Raw genomic sequence first — 23,658 nt, forward strand, 5'->3', positions numbered from 1 at the left:
TATGAGCAGTGTAGGGTTGTTTACCTATCCTTTGATTCGGCCATAGACACCATCCGGTCTTTTGGGCCTGGGGTAGTGATGTGTAAATTGGACATCCAGTCAGCGTTCCGTCTCCTTCCGCTGCACCCGTCTGCCTTTCGGTTTATGGGTTTTAAGCTAGATGATGGCTATTACATCGATCGGTGCCTCCCTATGGGCTGTTCTGTTTCTTGCGCCTACTTCGAAAGATTCAGTTCTTTCCTCCACTGGTGTCTCGAGCAATCGACGGGCCAACGGGGAATTTCGCACTACTTGGATGATTTTCTTTTTATCGGCCCATCAGACTCGGATTGCTGCGTCAACTTACTGCAGGGGGCTCTGGCCCTCTTCGCACACTTCGGGTTCCGGTGGCACCTGAAAAGACGGAGGGTCCCTCCGCCTCCTTGGTTTACCTCGGGATTCAGATCGATACAGTCGGTGGTCTGTGTAGGCTCCCTGCGGACAAGGTGTTGCGCTTACACGACGGCATCCTATATGTGCTGGCTGCGGGCAAGCTCACTCTCAAACAGGCTCAATCCTTATTGGGCCTGTTTAACTTTGCTTGCAAGGTGATCCCCATGGGCAGGGTTTTCTGTAGAAAATTGGAACGGGCCACCGTGGGGATTAGATGCCTGCATCATTTTTTTAGGTTGTCCCTCGAAATCCGGAGAGATTTGCGTATTTGGGATGACTTTCTTGTTCGTTTCAACGGCATCTGTATTTGGCAGGAGGCGGCCGTGTCTAGCCCATCCCTAGAGCTTTTCACGGACGCCTCTGGCGCTTACGGGTTCGGAGCTTATTTCACGGGCCGTTGGTGCCCGTGTCCTTGGCCTCGGGCCTGGCTTAGCAAGGGCCTCACGGCGAACATGCTGTTGCTGGAAATGTTTCCCATTCTGGTCGCTCTGGAATTGTGGTGCGATGCCCTGCGTAACAAACATGTTATCTTCTGGTGCAACAATTTGGGCGTGGTTTTTGCCATAAACCGCCAAAAAACCACGTCCTTGCTGGTCCTACGGGTCCTTGCGCAGATAGTCTTGCTCTGTTTGGTGAACAACATTACGTTGCGAGCAAAGCATGTCCCTGGCGTGCGTAACTAACTTGCGGATGCCCTGTCTCGCGGCGATTGGCAGCGGTTTAGGCGCTTGGCTCCTGCAGCGCTAATCCAAGGGGAATCCTGTCCTGCTTATGTGTGGCAGGTCATCCACCCAGATTGGAGGAGTTAGCCCACAGGTCTTTGGCCCCTGCCATTTTTACGGCCTATCGGGCCGCCTGGGAGCGGTGGAGTCGCTTCCTCCTGGAGAGAGGCCAGAGTGGTAGGACCTCTCACGCTTTACTCTTAGACTACATCTGGATGTTGTACTCCGACGGGATTTCGCGGGCGTCTGTTAGCAGGATTCTGGCGGGTATATCATACTTTCTGCAGCTTCGGGGGGAAGCGGATTTTACATAGTCCTTTTCCTCCGGCGGGTGTTGAAAGGTTGGGCTCGGGCGATCCCGCCCCTCCCGGATACTCGCCTGCCGATCACAGGTGCTTTGCTGAGGCGGATTTTGGGATCCCTTAGGAGTATTTGCTCCTCGGGATACGAAGTTCGCCTCTTTATGGCGGCCTTTACGACGGTCTTCCACGGTGCATTCAGGGTGGGTGAGCTGGTGTCCGTCTCTCGGACTTCTGCCTCGCCCATGCTGGCAGCCCACGTCGACGTACGCCCCGACGGTTTGTGGTGCAGGATTCAGCGCTCCAAGACTGACGTAGTCGGCAGGGGGCAGTGGGTTCGAATGGGTTAGGGCTCGTGTGCGGGGCATTTGTCCAGTTGCCGCGGGCCAGGCTTATTCGCCCCTTCGGCCTCCAACGCCCCCCGGGTGGCTCGTCCATAGTGACGGTTCCCCGTTGACCAGATATCGATTCCGGTCGGTTTTGGGACGTTGTCTTTTGTACCTGGGTCTCTTTCCGGCCGACTATGGGACTCACTCTTTCCGCATCGGCGCTGCTTCAGCAATGGCTGCGGCGGGTTGGTCCGAAGTCGAAGTCCGGGCACTGGGTAGGTGGAGGTCTGGTGCAGTCAGACGCTATATCAGGCCTTTTCCTCCCAGTGCGCCCATTTGAGGACTAGCCGCTCGTCGCAGTTGCACTTTGCGATTGCGGGGGCCTTGAGGAATTTTCGTTTTATCGTTGGTTTTACCTACGGCTTTTGCCGGCTAACGAACTTTTGTTTTTGCCTCAAGTCAAATTGGGTGGCCCAACCCCCCCCCCCCCCCCTCCAATCCCCGTTAGGGATGCAGTTAGGTTGCCCATTTACAAATGCTATCTTTTATTTCATTTATTCACCTTCGTCACACCCTTCTTTTACAGGACGGCGGTTAGATCCGCACTTTATATGGTTTGTCGGCCATTCATACATCTATTGGCTGTCCGTGTCGGCTCTGGCCTGTGACACAACCCGGTTCCCGGAGCTGCAGGCTGTGCGCTGGTTGGGGCGTAGAGGCCTCTGCTGGGACGGCCTGCGGGACTGGCTTCGGGCGGCAGTTGGCCGATTTGGGTATCCACTGTTTTTGGTCTTGCATCTGGGTGGCAATGATCTGGTGCGCCGCACGGGGCTTGACATCGCCTCGAGATCAGCCGTCAGCTGTTGGAACTTATGGCTGACTGGCCGTTTTGCCTGATCCTCTGGTCAGACATCGTCCCTCGGCGGTCTTGGCGCGGAGCCTTTAACCCCGGGGCAATTGACCTAGTTCGGAGGTGGGTCAATTCGGTTGTCGGTCGTGCTGTCCTCCAGCATGGCGGGCTGGTCGTGCCGCACGGTGGTATCTCCTTCCGGGATCCAACACTGTACTGGTCTGACGGGGTGCATTTGTCGCCAGCTGGCATGCTGATCTTCTTGGAGGACATTATTCACGTTCTTCGGTCCCCTTAGGTAGTTTTTCTCTTTGATTGTCTTTTTGGGTTTCGTTGCGTTAGTTTGTATTCTACTTTTTAGGTCTCTTTAGTTAGTTTTGTTCTGCATTTTAGGTCCCTTTAGTTAGTTTTTCTGCCTTTTGGGTTTTTGAGTTCGGTGGCGGTGGCAGGTTGGTAACCTGGCAGTTGGCCGGTTTCTGAAAGGTTACTTAATTTTAATTATGAGTTCAAGGTTAGAAGTTTGGGTGTACTTTTAGGCAAATTTCATAGTTTTGAATTAGTTTACGGGCATCACTTTACCAAGTGGGGTCCATATAATTGGTATAAACATATGTGGATGGTGGGGCCGGTGGCCCAATTTTTTACCCCGTAGGGGCGGAGCGTACCTCCGTCCCTACAACTGTTGGTGGGCAGGGGTAGTGGCAGAAGGTCGACCCCTGTCCTTGGATTTTTTGATTTTCAATGTCCGGGATAGAGGCAGGAGGCCGATCCCGGAACATCTGGGGCAGAAGGCTCCCTCACACATATGTTTTTTATTGCTTGCTTTTTCTGTATTATGTTTATCACCCATGTTACGTTTATCATGTTTAACCGTTCTTCTCCCCGCCACCTTAGTTAGAGAGGGAAGTCTGCATTTTAGTTTTAGTATTTAATAGGCCCTCCTCTCAGTCAGAAAATAAAAGCTGACCCCTTTCACGCCAATTACAGTTGTTGTGTCTTTATTTTATAAGATAAGTGTGCTTGAGTGGCGCGTGGATGCATCTGATGTGTGAGGTTTATGACACAGCCATGTAGTGTTTCACAAGGTTCTATACTATCAGCCATGCTTATTGCAGTATATTTTAGAGATGAGCGGGTTCGGTTTCTCTGAATCCGAACCCGCCAGAACTTCATGTTTTTTTTCACGGGTCCGAGCGACTCGGATCTTCCCGCCTTGCTCGGTTAACCCGAGCGCGCCCGAACGTCATCATGACGCTGTCGGATTCTCGCGAGGCTCGGATTCTATCGCGAGACTCGGATTCTATATAAGGAGCCGCGCGTCGCCGCCATTTTCACACGTGCATTGAGATTGATAGGGAGAGGACGTGGCTGGCGTCCTCTCCGTTTAGAATTAGAATAGATTAGAGAGACACTTGATTTACTAATTTTGGGGAGCATTAGGAGTACTCAGTAGTGTACAGTGCAGAGTTTTGCTGATAGTGACCAGTGACCACCACTTTTATTTATAATCCGTTCTCTGCCTGAAAAAAGCGATACACAGCACACAGTGACTCAGTCACATACCATATCTGTGTGCACTGCTCAGGCTCAGGCCAGTGTGCTGCATCATCTATTATCTATATATAATATTATATATATCTGTCTGACTGCTCAGCTCACACAGCTTATAATTGTGGGGGAGACTGGGGAGCACTACTGCAGTGCCAGTTATAGGTTATAGCAGGAGCCAGGAGTACATAATATATTATATAGTGAGTGACCACCAGACACACAGTGCAGTTTATTTAATATATCCGTTCTCTGCCTGAAAAAAGCGATACACACAGTGACTCAGTCAGTCACATACCATATCTGTGTGCACTGCTCAGGCTCAGGCCAGTGTGCTGCATCATCTATATATATTATATATCTGTCTGACTGCTCAGCTCACACAGCTTATAATTGTGGGGGAGACTGGGGAGCACTACTGCAGTGCCAGTTATAGGTTATAGCAGGAGCCAGGAGTACATAATATTATATTAAAATTAAACAGTGCACACTTTTGCTGCAGGAGTGCCACTGCCAGTGTGACTAGTGACCAGTGACCTGACCACCAGTATATAATATTAGTAGTATACTATCTCTTTATCAACCAGTCTATATTAGCAGCAGACACAGTACAGTGCGGTAGTTCACGGCTGTGGCTACCTCTGTGTCGGCACTCGGCAGCCCGTCCATAATTGTATATACCACCTAACCGTGGTTTTTTTTTCTTTCTTTCTTTATACATACATACTAGTTACGAGTATACTATCTCTTTATCAACCAGTCTATATATTAGCAGCAGACACAGTACAGTGCGGTAGTTCACGGCTGTGGCTACCTCTGTGTCGGCACTCGGCAGCCCGTCCATAATTGTATATACCACCTAACCGTGGTTTTTTTTTCTTTCTTTATACATACATACTAGTTACGAGTATACTATCTCTTTATCAACCAGTCTATATATTAGCAGCAGACACAGTACAGTGCGGTAGTTCACGGCTGTGGCTACCTCTGTGTCGGCACTCGGCAGCCCGTCCATAATTGTATATACCACCTAACCGTGGTTTTTTTTTTCTTTCTTTATACATACATACTAGTTACGAGTATACTATCTCTTTATCAACCAGTCTATATATTAGCAGCAGACACAGTACAGTGCGGTAGTTCACGGCTGTGGCTACCTCTGTGTCGGCACTCGGCAGCCCGTCCATAATTGTATATACCACCTAACCGTGGTTTTTTTTTCTTTCTTTATACATACATACTAGTTACGAGTATACTATCTCTTTATCAACCAGTCTATATATTAGCAGCAGACACAGTACAGTGCGGTAGTTCACGGCTGTGGCTACCTCTGTGTCGGCACTCGGCAGCCCGTCCATAATTGTATATACCACCTAACCGTGGTTTTTTTTTCTTTCTTTATACATACATACTAGTTACGAGTATACTATCTCTTTATCAACCAGTCTATATATTAGCAGCAGACACAGTACAGTGCGGTAGTTCACGGCTGTGGCTACCTCTGTGTCGGCACTCGGCAGCCCGTCCATAATTGTATATACCACCTAACCGTGGTTTTTTTTTCTTTCTTTATACATACATACTAGTTACGAGTATACTATCTCTTTATCAACCAGTCTATATATTAGCAGCAGACACAGTACAGTGCGGTAGTTCACGGCTGTGGCTACCTCTGTGTCGGCACTCGGCAGCCCGTCCATAATTGTATATACCACCTAACCGTGGTTTTTTTTTCTTTCTTTATACATACATACTAGTTACGAGTATACTATCTCTTTATCAACCAGTCTATATATTAGCAGCAGACACAGTACAGTGCGGTAGTTCACGGCTGTGGCTACCTCTGTGTCGGCACTCGGCAGCCCGTCCATAATTGTATATACCACCTAACCGTGGTTTTTTTTTCTTTCTTTATACATACATACTAGTTACGAGTATACTATCTCTTTATCAACCAGTCTATATATTAGCAGCAGACACAGTACAGTGCGGTAGTTCACGGCTGTGGCTACCTCTGTGTCGGCACTCGGCAGCCCATCCATAATTGTATACTAGTATCCAATCCATCCATCTCCATTGTTTACCTGAGGTGCCTTTTAGTTGTGCCTATTAAAATATGGAGAACAAAAATGTTGAGGTTCCAAAATTAGGGAAAGATCAAGATCCACTTCCACCTCGTGCTGAAGCTGCTGCCACTAGTCATGGCCGAGACGATGAAATGCCAGCAACGTCGTCTGCCAAGGCCGATGCCCAATGGCATAGTACAGAGCATGTCAAAACCAAAACACCAAATATCAGTAAAAAAAGGACTCCAAAACCTAAAATAAAATTGTCGGAGGAGAAGCGTAAACTTGCCAATATGCCATTTACCACACGGAGTGGCAAGGAACGGCTGAGGCCCTGGCCTATGTTCATGGCTAGTGGTTCAGCTTCACATGAGAATGGAAGCACTCAGCCTCTCGCTAGAAAACTGAAAAGACTCAAGCTGGCAAAAGCACCGCAAAGAACTGTGCGTTCTTTGAAATCCCAAATCCACAAGGAGAGTCCAATTGTGTCGGTTGCGATGCCTGACCTTCCCATCACTGGACGTGAAGAGCATGCGCCTTCCACCATTTGCACGCCCCCTGCAAGTGCTGGAAGGAGCACCCGCAGTCCAGTTCCTGATAGTCAGATTGAAGATGTCAGTGTTGAAGTACACCAGGATGAGGAGGATATGGGTGTTGCTGGCGCTGGGGAGGAAATTGACCAGGAGGATTCTGATGGTGAGGTGGTTTGTTTAAGTCAGGCACCCGGGGAGACACCTGTTGTCCGTGGGAGGAATATGGCCGTTGACATGCCAGGTGAAAATACCAAAAAAATCAGCTCTTCGGTGTGGAGGTATTTCACCAGAAATGCGGACAACAGGTGTCAAGCCGTGTGTTCCCTTTGTCAAGCTGTAATAAGTAGGGGTAAGGACGTTAACCACCTCGGAACATCCTCCCTTATACGTCACCTGCAGCGCATTCATAATAAGTCAGTGACAAGTTCAAAAACTTTGGGTGACAGCGGAAGCAGTCCACTGACCAGTAAATCCCTTCCTCTTGTAACCAAGCTCACGCAAACCACCCCACCAACTCCCTCAGTGTCAATTTCCTCCTTCCCCAGGAATGCCAATAGTCCTGCAGGCCATGTCACTGGCAATTCTGACGAGTCCTCTCCTGCCTGGGATTCCTCCGATGCATCCTTGCGTGTAACGCCTACTGCTGCTGGCGCTGCTGTTGTTGCCGCTGGGAGTCGATGGTCATCCCAGAGGGGAAGTCGTAAGCCCACTTGTACTACTTCCAGTAAGCAATTGACTGTTCAACAGTCCTTTGCGAGGAAGATGAAATATCACAGCAGTCATCCTACTGCAAAGCGGATAACTGAGTCCTTGACAACTATGTTGGTGTTAGACGTGCGTCCGGTATCCGCCGTTAGTTCACAGGGAACTAGACAATTTATTGAGGCAGTGTGCCCCCGTTACCAAATACCATCTAGGTTCCACTTCTGTAGGCAGGCGATACCGAGAATGTACACGGACGTCAGAAAAAGACTCACCAGTGTCCTAAAAAATGCAGTTGTACCCAATGTCCACTTAACCACGGACATGTGGACAAGTGGAGCAGGGCAGGGTCAGGACTATATGACTGTGACAGCCCACTGGCTAGATGTATGGACTCCCGCCGCAAGAACAGCAGCGGCGGCACCAGTAGCAGCATCTCGCAAACGCCAACTCTTTCCTAGACAGGCTACGCTTTGTATCACCGCTTTCCAGAATACGCACACAGCTGAAAACCTCTTACGGCAACTGAGGAAGATCATCGCGGAATGGCTTACCCCAATTGGACTCTCCTGTGGATTTGTGGCATCGGACAACGCCAGCAATATTGTGTGTGCATTAAATATGGGCAAATTCCAGCACGTCCCATGTTTTGCACATACCTTGAATTTGGTGGTGCAGAATTTTTTAAAAAACGACAGGGGCGTGCAAGAGATGCTGTCGGTGGCCAGAAAAATTGCGGGACACTTTCGGCGTACAGGCACCACATACAGAAGACTGGAGCACCACCAAAAACTACTGAACCTGCCCTGCCATCATCTGAAGCAAGAAGTGGTAACGAGGTGGAATTCAACCCTCTATATGCTTCAGAGGTTGGAGGAGCAGCAAAAGGCCATTCAAGCCTATACAATTGAGCACGATATAGTAGGTGGAATGCACCTGTCTCAAGTGCAGTGGAGAATGATTTCAACGTTGTGCAAGGTTCTGATGCCCTTTGAACTTGCCACACGTGAAGTCAGTTCAGACACTGCCAGCCTGAGTCAGGTCATTCCCCTCATCAGGCTTTTGCAGAAGAAGCTGGAGGCATTGAAGAAGGAGCTAAAAGGGAGCGATTCCGCTAGGCATGTGGGACTTGTGGATGCAGCCCTTAATTCGCTTAACAAGGATTCACGGGTGGTCAATCTGTTGAAATCAGAGCACTACATTTTGGCCACCGTGCTCGATCCTAGATTTAAAGCCTACCTTGGATCTCTCTTTCCGGCAGACACAGGTCTGCTGGGGTTGAAAGACCTGCTGGTGACAAAATTGTCAAGTCAAGCGGAACGCGACCTGTCAACATCTCCTCCTTCACATTCTCCCGCAACTGGGGGTGCGAGGAAAAGGCTCAGAATTCCGAGCCCACCCGCTGGCGGTGATGCAGGGCAGTCTGGAGCGACTGCTGATGCTGACATCTGGTCCGGACTGAAGGACCTGACAACGATTACGGACATGTCGTCTACTGTCACTGCATATGATTCTCTCAACATTGATAGAATGGTGGAGGATTATATGAGTGACCGCATCCAAGTAGGCACGTCACACAGTCCGTACTTATACTGGCAGGAAAAAGAGGCAATTAGGAGGCCCTTGCACAAACTGGCTTTATTCTACCTAAGTTGCCCTCCCACAAGTGTGTACTCCGAAAGAGTGTTTAGTGCCGCCGCTCACCTTGTCAGCAATCGGCGTACGAGGTTACATCCAGAAAATGTGGAGAAGATGATGTTCATTAAAATGAATTATAATCAATTCCTCCGCGGAGACATTGACCAGCAGCAATTGCCTCCACAAAGTACACAGGGAGCTGAGATGGTGGATTCCAGTGGGGACGAATTGATAATCTGTGAGGAGGGGGATGTACACGGTGATATATCGGAGGGTGAAGATGAGGTGGACATCTTGCCTCTGTAGAGCCAGTTTGTGCAAGGAGAGATTAATTGCTTCTTTTTTTGGGGGGGTCCAAACCAACCCGTCATATCAGTCACAGTCGTGTGGCAGACCCTGTCACTGAAATGATGGGTTGGTTAAAGTGTGCATGTCCTGTTTTGTTTATACAACATAAGGGTGGGTGGGAGGGCCCAAGGACAATTCCATCTTGCACCTCTTTTTTCTTTTCTTTTTCTTTGCATCATGTGCTGATTGGGGAGGGTTTTTTGGAAGGGACATCCTGCGTGACACTGCAGTGCCACTCCTAGATGGGCCCGGTGTTTGTGTCGGCCACTAGGGTCGCTAATCTTACTCACACAGTCAGCTACCTCATTGCGCCTCTTTTTTTCTTTGCGTCATGTGCTGTTTGGGGAGGGTTTTTTGGAAGGGACATCCTGCGTGACACTGCAGTGCCACTCCTAGATGGGCCCGGTGTTTGTGTCGGCCACTAGGGTCGCTAATCTTACTCACACAGCTACCTCATTGCGCCTCTTTTTTTCTTTGCGTCATGTGCTGTTTGGGGAGGGTTTTTTGGAAGGGACATCCTGCGTGACACTGCAGTGCCACTCCTAGATGGGCCCGGTGTTTGTGTCGGCCACTAGGGTCGCTAATCTTACTCACACAGTCAGCTACCTCATTGCGCCTCTTTTTTTCTTTGCGTCATGTGCTGTTTGGGGAGGGTTTTTTGGAAGGGACATCCTGCGTGACACTGCAGTGCCACTCCTAGATGGGCCCGGTGTTTGTGTCGGCCACTAGGGTCGCTAATCTTACTCACACAGCTACCTCATTGCGCCTCTTTTTTTCTTTGCGTCATGTGCTGTTTGGGGAGGGTTTTTTGGAAGGGCCATCCTGCGTGACACTGCAGTGCCACTCCTAGATGGGCCCGGTGTTTGTGTCGGCCACTAGGGTCGCTAATCTTACTCACACAGCTACCTCATTGCGCCTCTTTTTTTCTTTGCGTCATGTGCTGTTTGGGGAGGGTTTTTTGGAAGGGACATCCTGCGTGACACTGCAGTGCCACTCCTAGATGGGCCCGGTGTTTGTGTCGGCCACTAGGGTCGCTAATCTTACTCACACAGTCAGCTACCTCATTGCGCCTCTTTTTTTCTTTGCGTCATGTGCTGTTTGGGGAGGGTTTTTTGGAAGGGACATCCTGCGTGACACTGCAGTGCCACTCCTAGATGGGCCCGGTGTTTGTGTCGGCCACTAGGGTCGCTAATCTTACTCACACAGCTACCTCATTGCGCCTCTTTTTTTCTTTGCGTCATGTGCTGTTTGGGGAGGGTTTTTTGGAAGGGACATCCTGCGTGACACTGCAGTGCCACTCCTAGATGGGCCCGGTGTTTGTGTCGGCCACTAGGGTCGCTAATCTTACTCACACAGCTACCTCATTGCGCCTCTTTTTTTCTTTGCGTCATGTGCTGTTTGGGGAGGGTTTTTTGGAAGGGACATCCTGCGTGACACTGCAGTGCCACTCCTAGATGGGCCCGGTGTTTGTGTCGGCCACTAGGGTCGCTTATCTTACTCACACAGCGACCTCGGTGCAAATTTTAGGACTAAAAATAATATTGTGAGGTGTGAGGTATTCAGAATAGACTGAAAATGAGTGTAAATTATGGTTTTTGAGGTTAATAATACTTTGGGATCAAAATGACCCCCAAATTCTATGATTTAAGCTGTTTTTTAGTGTTTTTGGAAAAAAACACCCGAATCCAAAACACACCCGAATCCGACAAAAAAAATTCGGTGAGGTTTTGCCAAAACGCGTTCGAACCCAAAACACGGCCGCGGAACCGAACCCAAAACCAAAACACAAAACCCGAAAAATTTCAGGCGCTCATCTCTAGTATATTTGCTACCACTTTGTGACATAATTAGATGTCATGGCCTGGTCTACCACTGCTATGCAGATGATATACAACTGTACCTCAATAGATAAGGACTCAGGGCTAAGAACCTAATGATAGACACTAAGGGGGTTATTCAAAGATGAAAGCAGATTGCTGCATATGCAGCCAGATCTGCGTTCACCTCTGCACATGCTGAGGACCGCCCAGCACAGGGCAAGGCCACACCCGCAATGCCGAAACTCCACCCCCGTCACGGCCTTATCTATCAATCACATTGTGATCGCATCCACTGGGGATGCGACCGCAATGTGTATGGCTGTGCAGCCACTGTGCATGCGCAGTTTGTCGCCACTGGCAAACTGCGCTGCGGACCGCTATTTCGGCCGGGTCAGAATACCTGGATCTGCAGCTGTCCTTGATCTAAACACTAAAGTTGTGATGGTCACGATGTTCCCGATGTTCCGATGGTCACGATGTTCCCAATCGATGTTTCAATGTTTGGGGGAAAATATATATATATATTTTTTTTAAATAAAAAAAAATCCTTTTTTTTACTAAAATCATGTTGGATAGGGTTAAATTCATGTTCTTCACCTAATTCACTCATAAAAAACCCTGACAATTTCGGAGCGGTTTTTGGGGAAATAAATCATCAGTTAAGCTGCTTGTGCTTCCTGTTTACAGTCATGCAAATAAGACGCATTTTCAGCAAAATAAGATTCCCATGATAGGCAGAGCTGCCCGGGAGCTGCTGACTCACTCACTTCAGGCATCTTGATGTGCTTGGCGTATGGGACTTAGATGTACAGTATGAGCACATATCTGTATATGTATTAGTATTATTACTTACAACTGTACATCTTTTGGGTACTGAGAACCCAATAACAACCCTAAATGGCTGTCTAGCTGAGCTCCAGGAGTGTATGAGTGCCAGTTGGCTGTGACTGAATCCTGAGAAAACAGAGGTCCTTTTGATCGGACCGCAGCATCAAAGGACAAGACTGCAGCATAGCCAACTAACTGGACTTACACTTGGAGTTTCAGAATTATAAAACACTGATCTTGTGTGGAATCTTGTTTTTTCCCTGGATGGTGGCTTAACACTTAAACATGATATATCAGCTACAATCAAATTCTCATTTTTTCAGCTAAGCAACATACCCAGAATCAAGCAATTAATTATCTCTGAGGATCTGCCAAAAGCCATATATGCATTTGTTTCATCTCGATTAGGCTATTGCAATGCCATCTACCTCATACCCTCCAACATGACCCGCCCCACTAGGTACAAAATGCTCTGTTTCTGGACTTCCTTCTTAATTTATTATTGCCATCACCTGTGAAGAAACAGCTTTCTTATCATTTAACTAGTTCAACACAGGTGATGGAAATCATAAATTAAGAGGGAAGTCCAGAAACAGAGCATTTTGTACCTAGTGGGGCGGGTCATGTTGGAGGGTCTGCTACCTTGGTCTCGCAGCAAAAGAATTGCACCGCTTACAGCTGGTACAAAACACTGCTGCCAGCCTAATAAACCAACCAGCCCCATTACAGTCACATAGCACCCAGGGCGGGATGTATTAACATACATTGCGCCCCTCTCATCGCAGCGATGTTGATCGCATATGTGCTAACATATGCGATCACAATGCAGTGACGGAGGCCCCCCGCGATACCTGTGAGGCAGTGTCTCTGTTACCTCCCTGGGCTTTCCACACTCCCCCCACACCGGGAAGCAGCAGCAGGCTGTCCCCGGCGCCTCCTCCTCCCCCCTGCAGCCGGAAGGACCTCCGGCTGCGTTGCTAGGGGGAGGAGGAGTTTACCTTCCGGGTCCAGGCTTCCTGGAGTAAGGTGTCAAAGTAAAAAAATATTGCAGTACACACATCACGTACAAACTACACACAGATGGCCTCCGCGCATGTACTTGTTCTGCTGTGCGTGCGCATATCCGCAATTTGCGTATGGTCGCTCCCGCAGTCCTGCGTATTAGCGCATGGTATGAGTATTTACGGTAGAGTTTGTGAACGCATGGAAGGCTATCAAAACACATTACATATATAATCCAAATAGTGCACAATGTACACATAGTCTCCCTGCACCACACCAGAAAGTAACAACAGTTTAAATGGTTTCAGAACAAAGGGATTCACCTTTACAGGATAGGAGGGGACAGAACAAGGTTATAAGGTGGTGTTTGGTATCCAGCTGAAGGGTATTTTAAGGGTAACATTCCGGTGTTGGTTTGAGAAAGATCGCATGTTCCTGTGGATAGTTATGTGCAGGAGCAGAATATAGATATAAACTGTATTTACTGTACATTATGTATGCGGCGGGAATCCAGAGGAGACCACCCACAAGAGCAGTTGGGAAAGACATTGCCTACCTATTCAAACCGACCTATGACCTCTCCTGTACTGTAAATGTGCATCCCTGTGTCCAATGGACAATACAGTATCTATTGTATTGCTTTTTGGAAGAATTGTATAAAGAGAGCCTGCTGCAGGCCTGGTCAGACACAAGACTCACAACGTTATCTATCAGATGACGGAGGACCGGACCGGGTAGCGCAAGCGAATCCACTCACGTATGTACCATTGAATGTAGCCATTTACTCTGTTATATTGTATTGTATTATTTGTATTGTAACCCCCTTTCAGCAATAATACGCTGTGGTTTCGGAACCCATCGGTTTAATTACAATCTGGTGTCGTGTCTTCATTGCCCTGCTAAGGTTTAAAGTGTATTATCATTGCATTGCATTGCTGTAAAAGGTTTAAAGTGTATCTCTGGGTGTGTACGCGCTGTGAGTACTTTGTACCGTCAGCGCGGCATTTGTACGCTAAGTCCGTGCACAGTACGGGACTTTGTACGCTAATAGCGGACAAAGTACGTAGAGTGTGTATTAAGTATAGCGGCCGCAGCTGCTCCATGGTAAAGAGTATTTAAGGTGTGTTTAAGGTATAGCTTTCATTCCTGTAAGATAATCAGCATTATCAAAGGTATGACAGGGGGGTTGCGGCGCGGGGGTGGGGGGGGGGTTGCGGCGGCTAGCGATAAGAAGCCCATAGGCTTCTATAGGGTATTACCATCCAAAGATGGCGATACCCTGGGCTGCAAAAACCCGGTGACCGGGTCTTAGTACATTTGAAAATGTGGTAAAACCCCCGAAAATGGGGGTTTTATTGCATTTTTCCCTTAGTACATCCTGCCCTCATTCTCTACTCCCAGGGGTTAAATTGGAGGGGAGCGAGGTGGAACTGAGTTTGCCCTGCACAGTAATTCCAACAGAAAAGCCTGCCCCATCACCTACGTCTATAGTGTCTCTGATGAGCTGCAGTCACCTCTCACTTCCTCAGGTCCTGGTGGCTCCATGTTCCTCCCACCCCTCCTGGTACTCACACATGCTGTGTCTGCTGGATAGCATTCATACCCTCCTTATATGCCAGTGGCTTTCTTTTCCGGCACTGCGAATGTGATGTCATGCAGTCACAAAGAGCCATGAAGAGTAGCAGGCTCTGTGCATCTTGTAGACAAGATGAGAAGGGACTGGAGGGACAAGAGAAGTGGGGAAGCTGCTGGAGGGATACAGGGCATGGAGCTGCTGTAGGGACACATGGGGTGAACTGATAGAGTGACAGAGGCAGAGATGTGTATAAGGGGCACTACTGTGGGCATTATGTGTATAAGTGGCACTACTGTGGTCATTATGTGCAAGGGGCACTGCTATTGTGGTCATTATATATAAGCGGCACTACATGCAATGTAATGTGAATAAGATTGTGCTACTGTGTGGTGTAATTAGAGTTGGTGGTACTATTGTGTGACCATGTTGCTTCTTTGCAAGATCAATGTCCCTTTTATAAAGTAAGGGAAGTAGTTCACTACTTTATAGATTGCAGGGTGTGCTGAAAACACTGGCACTGGCCCTAGCACAGGTTAACATGAGGGGCGGTGTGGGGGGAGGGGGGTTAGGTGGCAGGGTAAATGAGTTCCACCACCTCTCCAGGACCACTTTAAGCCCTGTCTACTCCTTCCACTGGCTACCTGTAAGATGGTGGATCTATTTCAAGATTGTCTTATTGACTTTCAAAGCCCTAAATAACCAAGGCCCAAGGTACTAAAGCAGCTTCTGTTTCTATACTGCCTGCACGATTACTGCAATGAGTAGATGAAGGACCTTTAGCAGTACCTAGAATCTCCTGGAATTCATCTGGGAGCCATGTGGCTCAGACTCTGTGTAACTCACTTCCCCACCCAATTTGAGAGGCCCCCACTCTAGAATTCTTCAAAAACAGACTCAAGACTTAAGTGTTTACTCAAGAATTTCTGTAAAGTCCCTTTAGTATCTCCATGCTCTCTGTATTTTAAGAAAAGATTTTCTGCACTTCATTGTTTTTGTGCTGTGTTATGTACATTCTATCTGCTAAGTGCCTTGAGTCCTGTTGGAGAAAGAGCGCTATATGAATAAAATTATTATTATTATTATTATTATTATTAAAGAACTGGGACACTTTAATGTGGCACAATATGAAGTGGAGGCACTATTGTGTAGCATAGCATGAACAGGGGGCACTGTAATGTGGCATAATATGAACTGACGACGACACTGTATGTCATAATGTGAATTGGGGATACTGTGTGGCATAATGTATACTCACAGCCCTACAACATCATGTAATATAGGGAACTACAATGGTTTATAAAAAAAACTAGTGCACTATTATGGGGCATAATGTTAACTAAAGCATTACTGTGGTTCAGAAAATGAACTAGGGCACTATAATAGGGCATAAAATGAATAACTGCTGTGGAGAGGTACAGTATCTCTCATGAAGCATTGGAACAGGGACCTCTTCAATATGTTGCTGTGGGGCCCCCAAAGTTCTGGTTTCGCCCCTGGTGTTATCTGTTTTTACGGTGCAGATAGATTTAGAGTTGGAGTGGAAAAAGTCCTAGCAGTGTAGAAAGAACATGCCTGGTATCAGTGTTCTAACATGCAAAAGCAGGCATTATTTTCCCTGCATGCATGCAACAACAAAAAGTAAATAAAAAAATTGCATTTGCACCACAACGTGTTCTTACTGGTCTAAATATTTGTTAAAGTGGTGATCAATTGAAACTGACTTCATTGGGTTTTTTCTCCACCTTTAATTATTTCAACTCTAAGTTTCATTGTGTGATCTATAAAAATAAGTAGTTAATGGTCTAAAATATATATATATATATATATATATATATATATATAGATTGGTAAAGAAGGCGGCACTCAGACAGACGTAAATTGCAGTAAAAATGTGGTCAGTTTATTCCGACATGTTTCGGGGTAATCACCCCGTCCTCAGGGCACGTTTGCTACCTAGCTTTACCAGGGGTCCTAACATCAAGGATCTGGTAGTACGGACAGATGTTACGGGGATGGGGCAATCCAAACAACACTTTCTCATGAGGAGGGGAGGTTGTTATAGATGTACTGGGTGCACGACATGTAGTGCTTTAATTACAGGTAATAAGTTCAGGCACCCTTATTCTGGTAAATAATTTTGCATCAGGCCTGCCCTTACCTGCTCTTCAAAATTTGTTGTGTATCTGCTGTCTTGCCCATGTGGTCTTCACTACGTGGGCAAGACAGAGAGGCAATTCAAAGAGCATATTGCCCAACACAGAACCGCGATTAGAGCGGCCCTAATTGCGGGGACCAGTGATCAGGCCGTAGCGCGACATTTTGCCTGTGCCCGACACAGTATGTCGACTCTTAGGTACAGGATGATAGCGCAGGTCCCCAAATCTCTTAGAGGAGGAGATCGGGCCAAAAAACTCCTCCAACTTGAGGCTTGGTGGATCTTTACTCTCGATACAGTCAGCCCCAAGGGGCTAAATGAGGCGTTAAGCCTATCCTCTTTTATTTAGGTTCAGATTAGTACATGTTTGTCCATATGGCTTCCCGTGAAGTCCTCCATTGTATAGGAATTCTTTTTAGGCCAGCTATTATTCAAAACACTGATATTGCATGCGTGCGCTAGAGGTATGTACCAGTTCCTTATGTCTGCTGCATTATCTTATACTAATTTCCTGCAGCTATTTATTTCTTTATTTATTTATGTGGTTGTGTTTTACAATTGCATGCAATCCTGTATACGTTTGTTCTGTATATTAACAGGTTGTCTACCCAGTGCAGTCACTATTTGTTGTTGTGTCACTATTTTATATTGTGGGGCTTTTCCTCACATCGTAATTGTTGTTTGCACATTTATTGATTTTGTTTTTGTATTGCTATGGTGACTCATGTATGCTCTGTGTGTTTCTTTCTGTCCCTTCCGACGCAGGTCCCCGTAGGTTCCCCGCTTCCGGTGACGTCAGCGGCCAGAATCCGGAAGTGTTCAGACGGGACCCGGGGCTGCGGCCGGCGGTGGGCGGGAGAACAGGCAGACTGTGAGTATAAATGTTTTATTATTTATGTACACATGTTATCCTGATGATGGGGTGAGACCCCCCGAAACGTCGATCTATGACTTAAAGTTTTTCACTTTTACAAATCTGGAAGTGCCGCCTCTTTCTTTGCTCTCTCTCTCTCTCTCTCTCTCTCTCTCTCTCTCTCTCTATATATATATATATTTAAATTAGGTCTGTATATGCAAATAATTTCATAACATATTCTGTTCCTGCCTGACTCCCTATTTGCATATCTGTACGTGTGAACATCTTTACATTTTGTATGGTATATGACTACTGATGTGTCATCATTCCATAATGTGATTCAGTTTGCTTAGTGGTGGATTTATAAAGTAATATCATGTCTGTGCTTACAGTATAATTAACATTCATATTTATGCTTTATTGTCTGTTCTTTGATTAGTGGTTTATGTGTGTTGGGATTTCAAAGCATTACATGTGACATGAAAGATTTTTGCAACAAAAGTTTACACAACAAATGAATATTCTTTATTAGGCATGTGACTTCTACAAGGTGGAGCAGAATAAAGGAGAAGTAGCCAAATTTACTAAGAAGCAACCTCATTATTAGTATTCACATTGCACGGGCTCCAGGAGGTGGGTATATTTTATTATTATGAGTACAAGGATAATATTTGGTATGTTTGTATGGTTTAATAAATAAGCTTTAACATTATAAAACATCATGGAGCTTGTCCTACATTGTCTTGTACTGTAAGTTGCTGTTTTCTTGTTTTGCTCATTTATGTACTTTGTAAGGTGCTGCAGAACCTTTCTGGCTCCATATAAAGGATAATAATAATAATAATAATAATAATAATAATTTATATTTTTACATACAGGCTGCTTTTTCAAGTTGGACAGTTTCATATTTTTTCTCTGCAAGTTACTGCAGATTTGACTTTAGACTCCATACCTCCCAACTGTCCCAATTTTCTTGAACTTGAATTGAAAACTCACAGCTATATTAATGTTATATTAGTGTTAAATAATCTATTTCATTAATCACTACTAGTAATGTATCTGATCACAAGTACTACTAACGTTGTAATGGGTATCGCTGAACAGAGAAACCAGAGAGTGGAATTCACAGGTACCTCCTGACTTAAAAGAGTTCCAAAATGTATTGTGATGAATGTTATATTTACACTGTGTTGAGAATTATTTGTTATTTACAGTGAAATGCTAACGGCAATGTAGATATTTTTTTACAGTATGAATTGGTCATTTCAGGGAATCAAACTGAATATAATAAACATCTATTATCTATTATAAAAACTTGTAAACTTTATGAAGAAAATAATACCTTACATTTTTTTTAATTATTATTATTATTATTATTATTATTATTATTATTATTATTATATACAGTACAAGGTGCCACAGGGGTTCTGTAGTGCTGTACTAGGTACAAAGCTGTCAAGAAATATAAGTACAGACTAATATGCAGTATATGAAGTCACGCAGACACATAGCGGCCTATGTGTCTGTGTGAGCGGCTATGCGGGATGCCAGATGAACGCGGATGTTTTTTTACAGGGGCAGTCATGTACAAGGCTAAACCATGCCTTGTTCATGATTGCCTCTTTAAAAAAACATCTGATTCCATCCGGCATCCCGCAAAGCCGCTGGACTGGGGCTAAGGAGGACATTTACTAAGCAGTGATAAGAACAGAGAAGTGAGCCAGTGGAGAAGTTGCCCATGGCAACCAATCAGCACTGAAGTAACATCTATAATTTGCATACTATAAAATGATACAGAGCTGCTGATTGGTTGATGGGGCCACTTCTCCACTGGCTCACTTCTCTGCTCTTATCACTGCTTAGTAAATGTCCCCCTTAATTACATCACAGTCTTAATTGAAGTGAGTATTTAGCATAATTATGTATTGAAGACACAGGGGAGAGGACCATGGAGAGGACCATGCTCATACCATGTACAATCTGAAGGTGATACGGGTTTACACAATAGGGAGAAAAGGGCAGAGTAGAGAGCAGAAACTGTAGAGTTAGGAGGAGGGGTGGTTTGCCAAAATGAGGCTGGGAAACTGGATGAAAGTCTAATGCAGCAAGGGAAGGTAATCCAGATGTTAGGAGTGGCCTGGGAGAATACTAAATGTGAAAGTGGGAAGTGGTGATCAAGGAAGAGATGAGGTAGCAACCATTACTAGAGCTAAAAAGGTGGGAGAGAGAACATGATATTAAGCTGGAGATGTAGGGAGGAGATGTGAGGCTCAGAGAGCTTTGGAGGTGAGAAAGAGGAGTTTGAAATCAGTTCTGATTCTGACTGGTATAGGGAGAGGAGTGACAGACTGAAAAAAGGAAGGCAGCAAAGTTAAGAATAGAGTGGAGAAGGGAGAGTCGGGAGCTATGAAGGCCAGAAAGGAGCACAGTAATCGATGTGGAAGTGATGAAGGCATGACTGGTAGTTTTAGTGACATACAGGGAGAGGAAGGGAAATTATTCATCCCTTAGCTCCATTAATTAGTTATGCTTCGTTTCCCACAAGGACACATGCCAACCTGCTCTACCAGCTATACCCCTGTTAGGCTGCAGGAGGAGTGTTAGGGTTAGGCTGCAGGGAGGGGGGGTTAGGACTAGGTACCCCCAGGGAGGCAGAGTTGTAACTAGACTTTTTGGTGCCAGAGAGAGAATTGATGCATTCCCATCCCATTTTTTTTCAATAGCGACATAAGATGCATGCCCCGTGCAGAAGGGGTATAACAAGTTGGATCACAGAGAAAGCCCATACTATTATGCTCCTTCCCACATTATTTATATATATATATATATATATATATATATATCGAACATAAGCCCCAATTCTGCGCTAGTGGTAAGCGTCACCTCGGGAGGTACCTTCTGTTAGATAAGGCACAATAAGAAGAAGATCGACAAAGGGGTTCCCAAGGGAGCTATTGTAATATTATATATTAATTCTCCAAACTCCTTTGACCACAATCATATAAATAAAATCCAATTTTATTCACATATACAATGGACCCCAATATATGTAAATAATATGTCAGCAATACATATGGTACATCCACAATATATATACAATTTCTTTAAAACCATATATAACACAATTAATTGTGGGAATAGAATCAATGATCCAATTGCTTCTCAGAGTCACATTAATAGACGCATGATGACTTCAAATCTGTAGAGAACACCCCCAACGCGTTTCGTCCAATGGACTTCATCAGGGGTCTGAATCAGGGATCAATGAAGTCGCCTGACAGACCTTATGTGATAATTAATGGGTCGGTTAAAATGGTCCCACAGTCAATTAGATCAATACGAGACTTTAAAAACAGTATATACTGAGTTTGCTGTTTGTAATAAATAAGTCAGGCTTGTCAGCTCTGAGATAGCACTCCTGAACAGCAATGATCACACCCTACTCATTGAGCTATTTGATCCTGCATAAAAACTATGAACACTATATGAACATTATATGAAGCTACTGGTACTTTGTAAAAAAAATAATCAGCATTGAAATTGAGCAGATCTACAGTATGTAGTGTGCAGCTACACATCCAATCTCTTACAGCTACACACTAAATAGATCTGCTCAGCCGCAATGCTGATAATTTTTCCACAAAGTACAAGGTAACCTTCAAATAGAATTCTCTAACTTAGCTCTACCTTTCTATGCAAGGTCAGATAGCTCAATGAATAGATTGTCTGACTGCAATGCCACAGGCAATGGATTCGAATCCCGGGTATGTCAGCATATTGAAATGTAGTAAAGGACAGTGTTGCTGAATAACAAAGAAATCTCAGGTTGAGTTCATGAATGCTATATAGGTATTAGTGACAGAAGGGGTCAGGGTAGGAGACTGTGGTGGTCAGGAGATGCTGGGCATTAAAAAGGGGGAAAGCTGCATGTGAAAGTAATTAAAACTAATAATTAACAAGAGCCGCCAAAAGCGCCCCCTTAACCTGCAGCGCTATGTGCGGTGACCCCTCCACACACGCCTAGTTAAGGCCCTGCGGGAGGGTTAGGGTTAGGCTGCGAGAAGGGGGAGGGGGGTGTTAGGCACCAGCGGGGAGGATTAGGGCTAAACTGCGGGAAGGGGGAGGGTTAGGTTTAGGCTGCGAGAAGGGAGGGTTAGGGGTAAGATACTTACCTTCCCCCTGTCGGGATTCACACTGTCGGGATGCCGCAGCTGGCATCCTGCTCACCGGTAAAACGAACCCAACCACTACATTCAGCCTAGGAAGGTGTCAGTTGCTGCACAATTTCTTGAAAAGAATGTCATTAAGCCTGGTGAAGTGATAAAGTGGAAGGTGATAACGTACCAGCCAATCAGCTTCTAACTTCCATGTTACAGGCTGGGTTTGAAAAATGACAGGAGCTGACTGGCTGGTGCGTTATCACCTCCCACTTTATCACTTCACCAGGCTTAAGAAATCTGCCCCATAAACCCCAAAGTATCAAGCCACCAGCTTCTAACTACCAATTTTCAACTACACCCTGTAAAATGATAAAGGCTGATTGGTTGGTACTTTATCACTCTCCACTTTATCTCTATCCAATTTTTAATACATCTCTCCTTAATCAGTTAATAGCTACCTGTGTTTGCTTAGAACAATAGCTGAAATTGATATATTTATTTATTTACATTTTTTTTTTTTACTTACTAACCTCAGAATTCATCAGAGAGTTTGGGATGAGCCCTTTCTTGTTTTTATAAGGAGGGGGGCTCACATTTTTGTGTGTGTATAGGTCTAACACCCTAGGTTGCTTAGCTCCGTGCTGACCAGTTCTGCTACCATTATTATATGAGGATCTACTGTATGCTGCCGGTCTCCCTGTTAGGTGACCATGGGGTCTATTCATGAAGCAGGGAAAAGAGTGAAGAAGTGAGCCTGTGGAGAAGTTGCCCATGGCAACCAATCAGCTGCTCCGTACAATTGTATAGTATGCAAATTATAAATGTTACTTCAATGCTGATTGGATGCCATGGACAACTTCTCCACTGGCTCACTTCTCCACACTTTTCACTGCTTCATGAATAGACCCCTATATCAGTATCACACAGAATGGTATTTAATCAAATCAATGTATTGGGCCATCACAGGTGGGAGGGGTTAATAAGACTAGAAAAAAAATTCTCCAGCACACTACAATAGTCCAGCAAAAGAGACATATCTTACCTTACATGATACTAGTAACAAAGAGATCTCCGATGCATACATTTGCATACATATGCCACCACCCACGGTAGTGCATCTCTCCTCTGGTGGTCCTACACTACATGATAACAGCACCACTTTGGGATATGTATTTATGTATTTCTAAATTGTGAGTCAACTCTATAGCTTTAACGTGCAAGTGTCTTTTCTGTTATAGGTACTAAAACGTATATTTTCATCCATAGCAGTGCAAGAGAATGGAGCCGTCCATAAAGAAAATCATCTTTGCATTGGTCATCTTTTTGCCCACATATGCTCATGCATTTCCTAATGGAAACGTTCTACCAGCCTGTGAAACAATGGAGCCGAGACATGGTGGCAATGTCTCTCAGACTATCACTGCTCCATATAGTCTGTCTTTTTCTAGTATCATCCACGCTGGAATAAATGCATTTCAAGGTAAATCAACAGTTTTATTATACATAGCAAGAAAAGTAGATAACAAGAGATACTGTAGGATGAGGGATTTGGTGTTGTTTTAAATTTGGAAGGGATATACTCTGGCAATGATTTGAAGGTGGAAGTGTGAGAGACTGGATGTGTGGAGAGGTGTTGAGGGTGGAGTGAATTATTACACCAATGAAACATGCATGAGGACTAGGAGAGAGTGTAATGTTGTCCACAAAGAGAGAGAGAGACAAGAAGAAAGGAAGTGACATTTGGAAGATTAAAGATGTTGAGTTCCGCTTTGTACATTATAAGTTTAAGGGGCT

General features: G+C 45.5%; 1 protein-coding gene across 4 annotated transcripts in view; it reads left to right on the forward strand.

The window, feature by feature from the left end:
- LOC134957843 (putative ferric-chelate reductase 1) overlaps nucleotides 1-23,658 on the forward strand; it is a 149,814-nt gene that overhangs the window by 73,572 nt on the left and 52,584 nt on the right. The window contains exons 2-4 of one of the 4 annotated variants that reach the window (XM_063940054.1): nucleotides 17,614-17,719; nucleotides 18,237-18,337; nucleotides 23,131-23,344. In XM_063940054.1, the coding sequence (XP_063796124.1) occupies nucleotides 23,143-23,344 (202 nt within the window). In that variant the 5' untranslated portion in view covers nucleotides 17,614-17,719; nucleotides 18,237-18,337; nucleotides 23,131-23,142. Of the gene's footprint in view, nucleotides 1-17,613; nucleotides 17,720-18,236; nucleotides 18,338-23,102; nucleotides 23,345-23,658 lie in introns of all 4 variants that reach the window. The other 3 variants (XM_063940056.1, XM_063940055.1, XM_063940053.1) reach the window with 3 other exon arrangements.

The sequence above is a fragment of the Pseudophryne corroboree genome, chromosome 9, assembly GCF_028390025.1.
Source record: "Pseudophryne corroboree isolate aPseCor3 chromosome 9, aPseCor3.hap2, whole genome shotgun sequence".
Classification (NCBI taxonomy): domain Eukaryota; kingdom Metazoa; phylum Chordata; class Amphibia; order Anura; family Myobatrachidae; genus Pseudophryne; species Pseudophryne corroboree.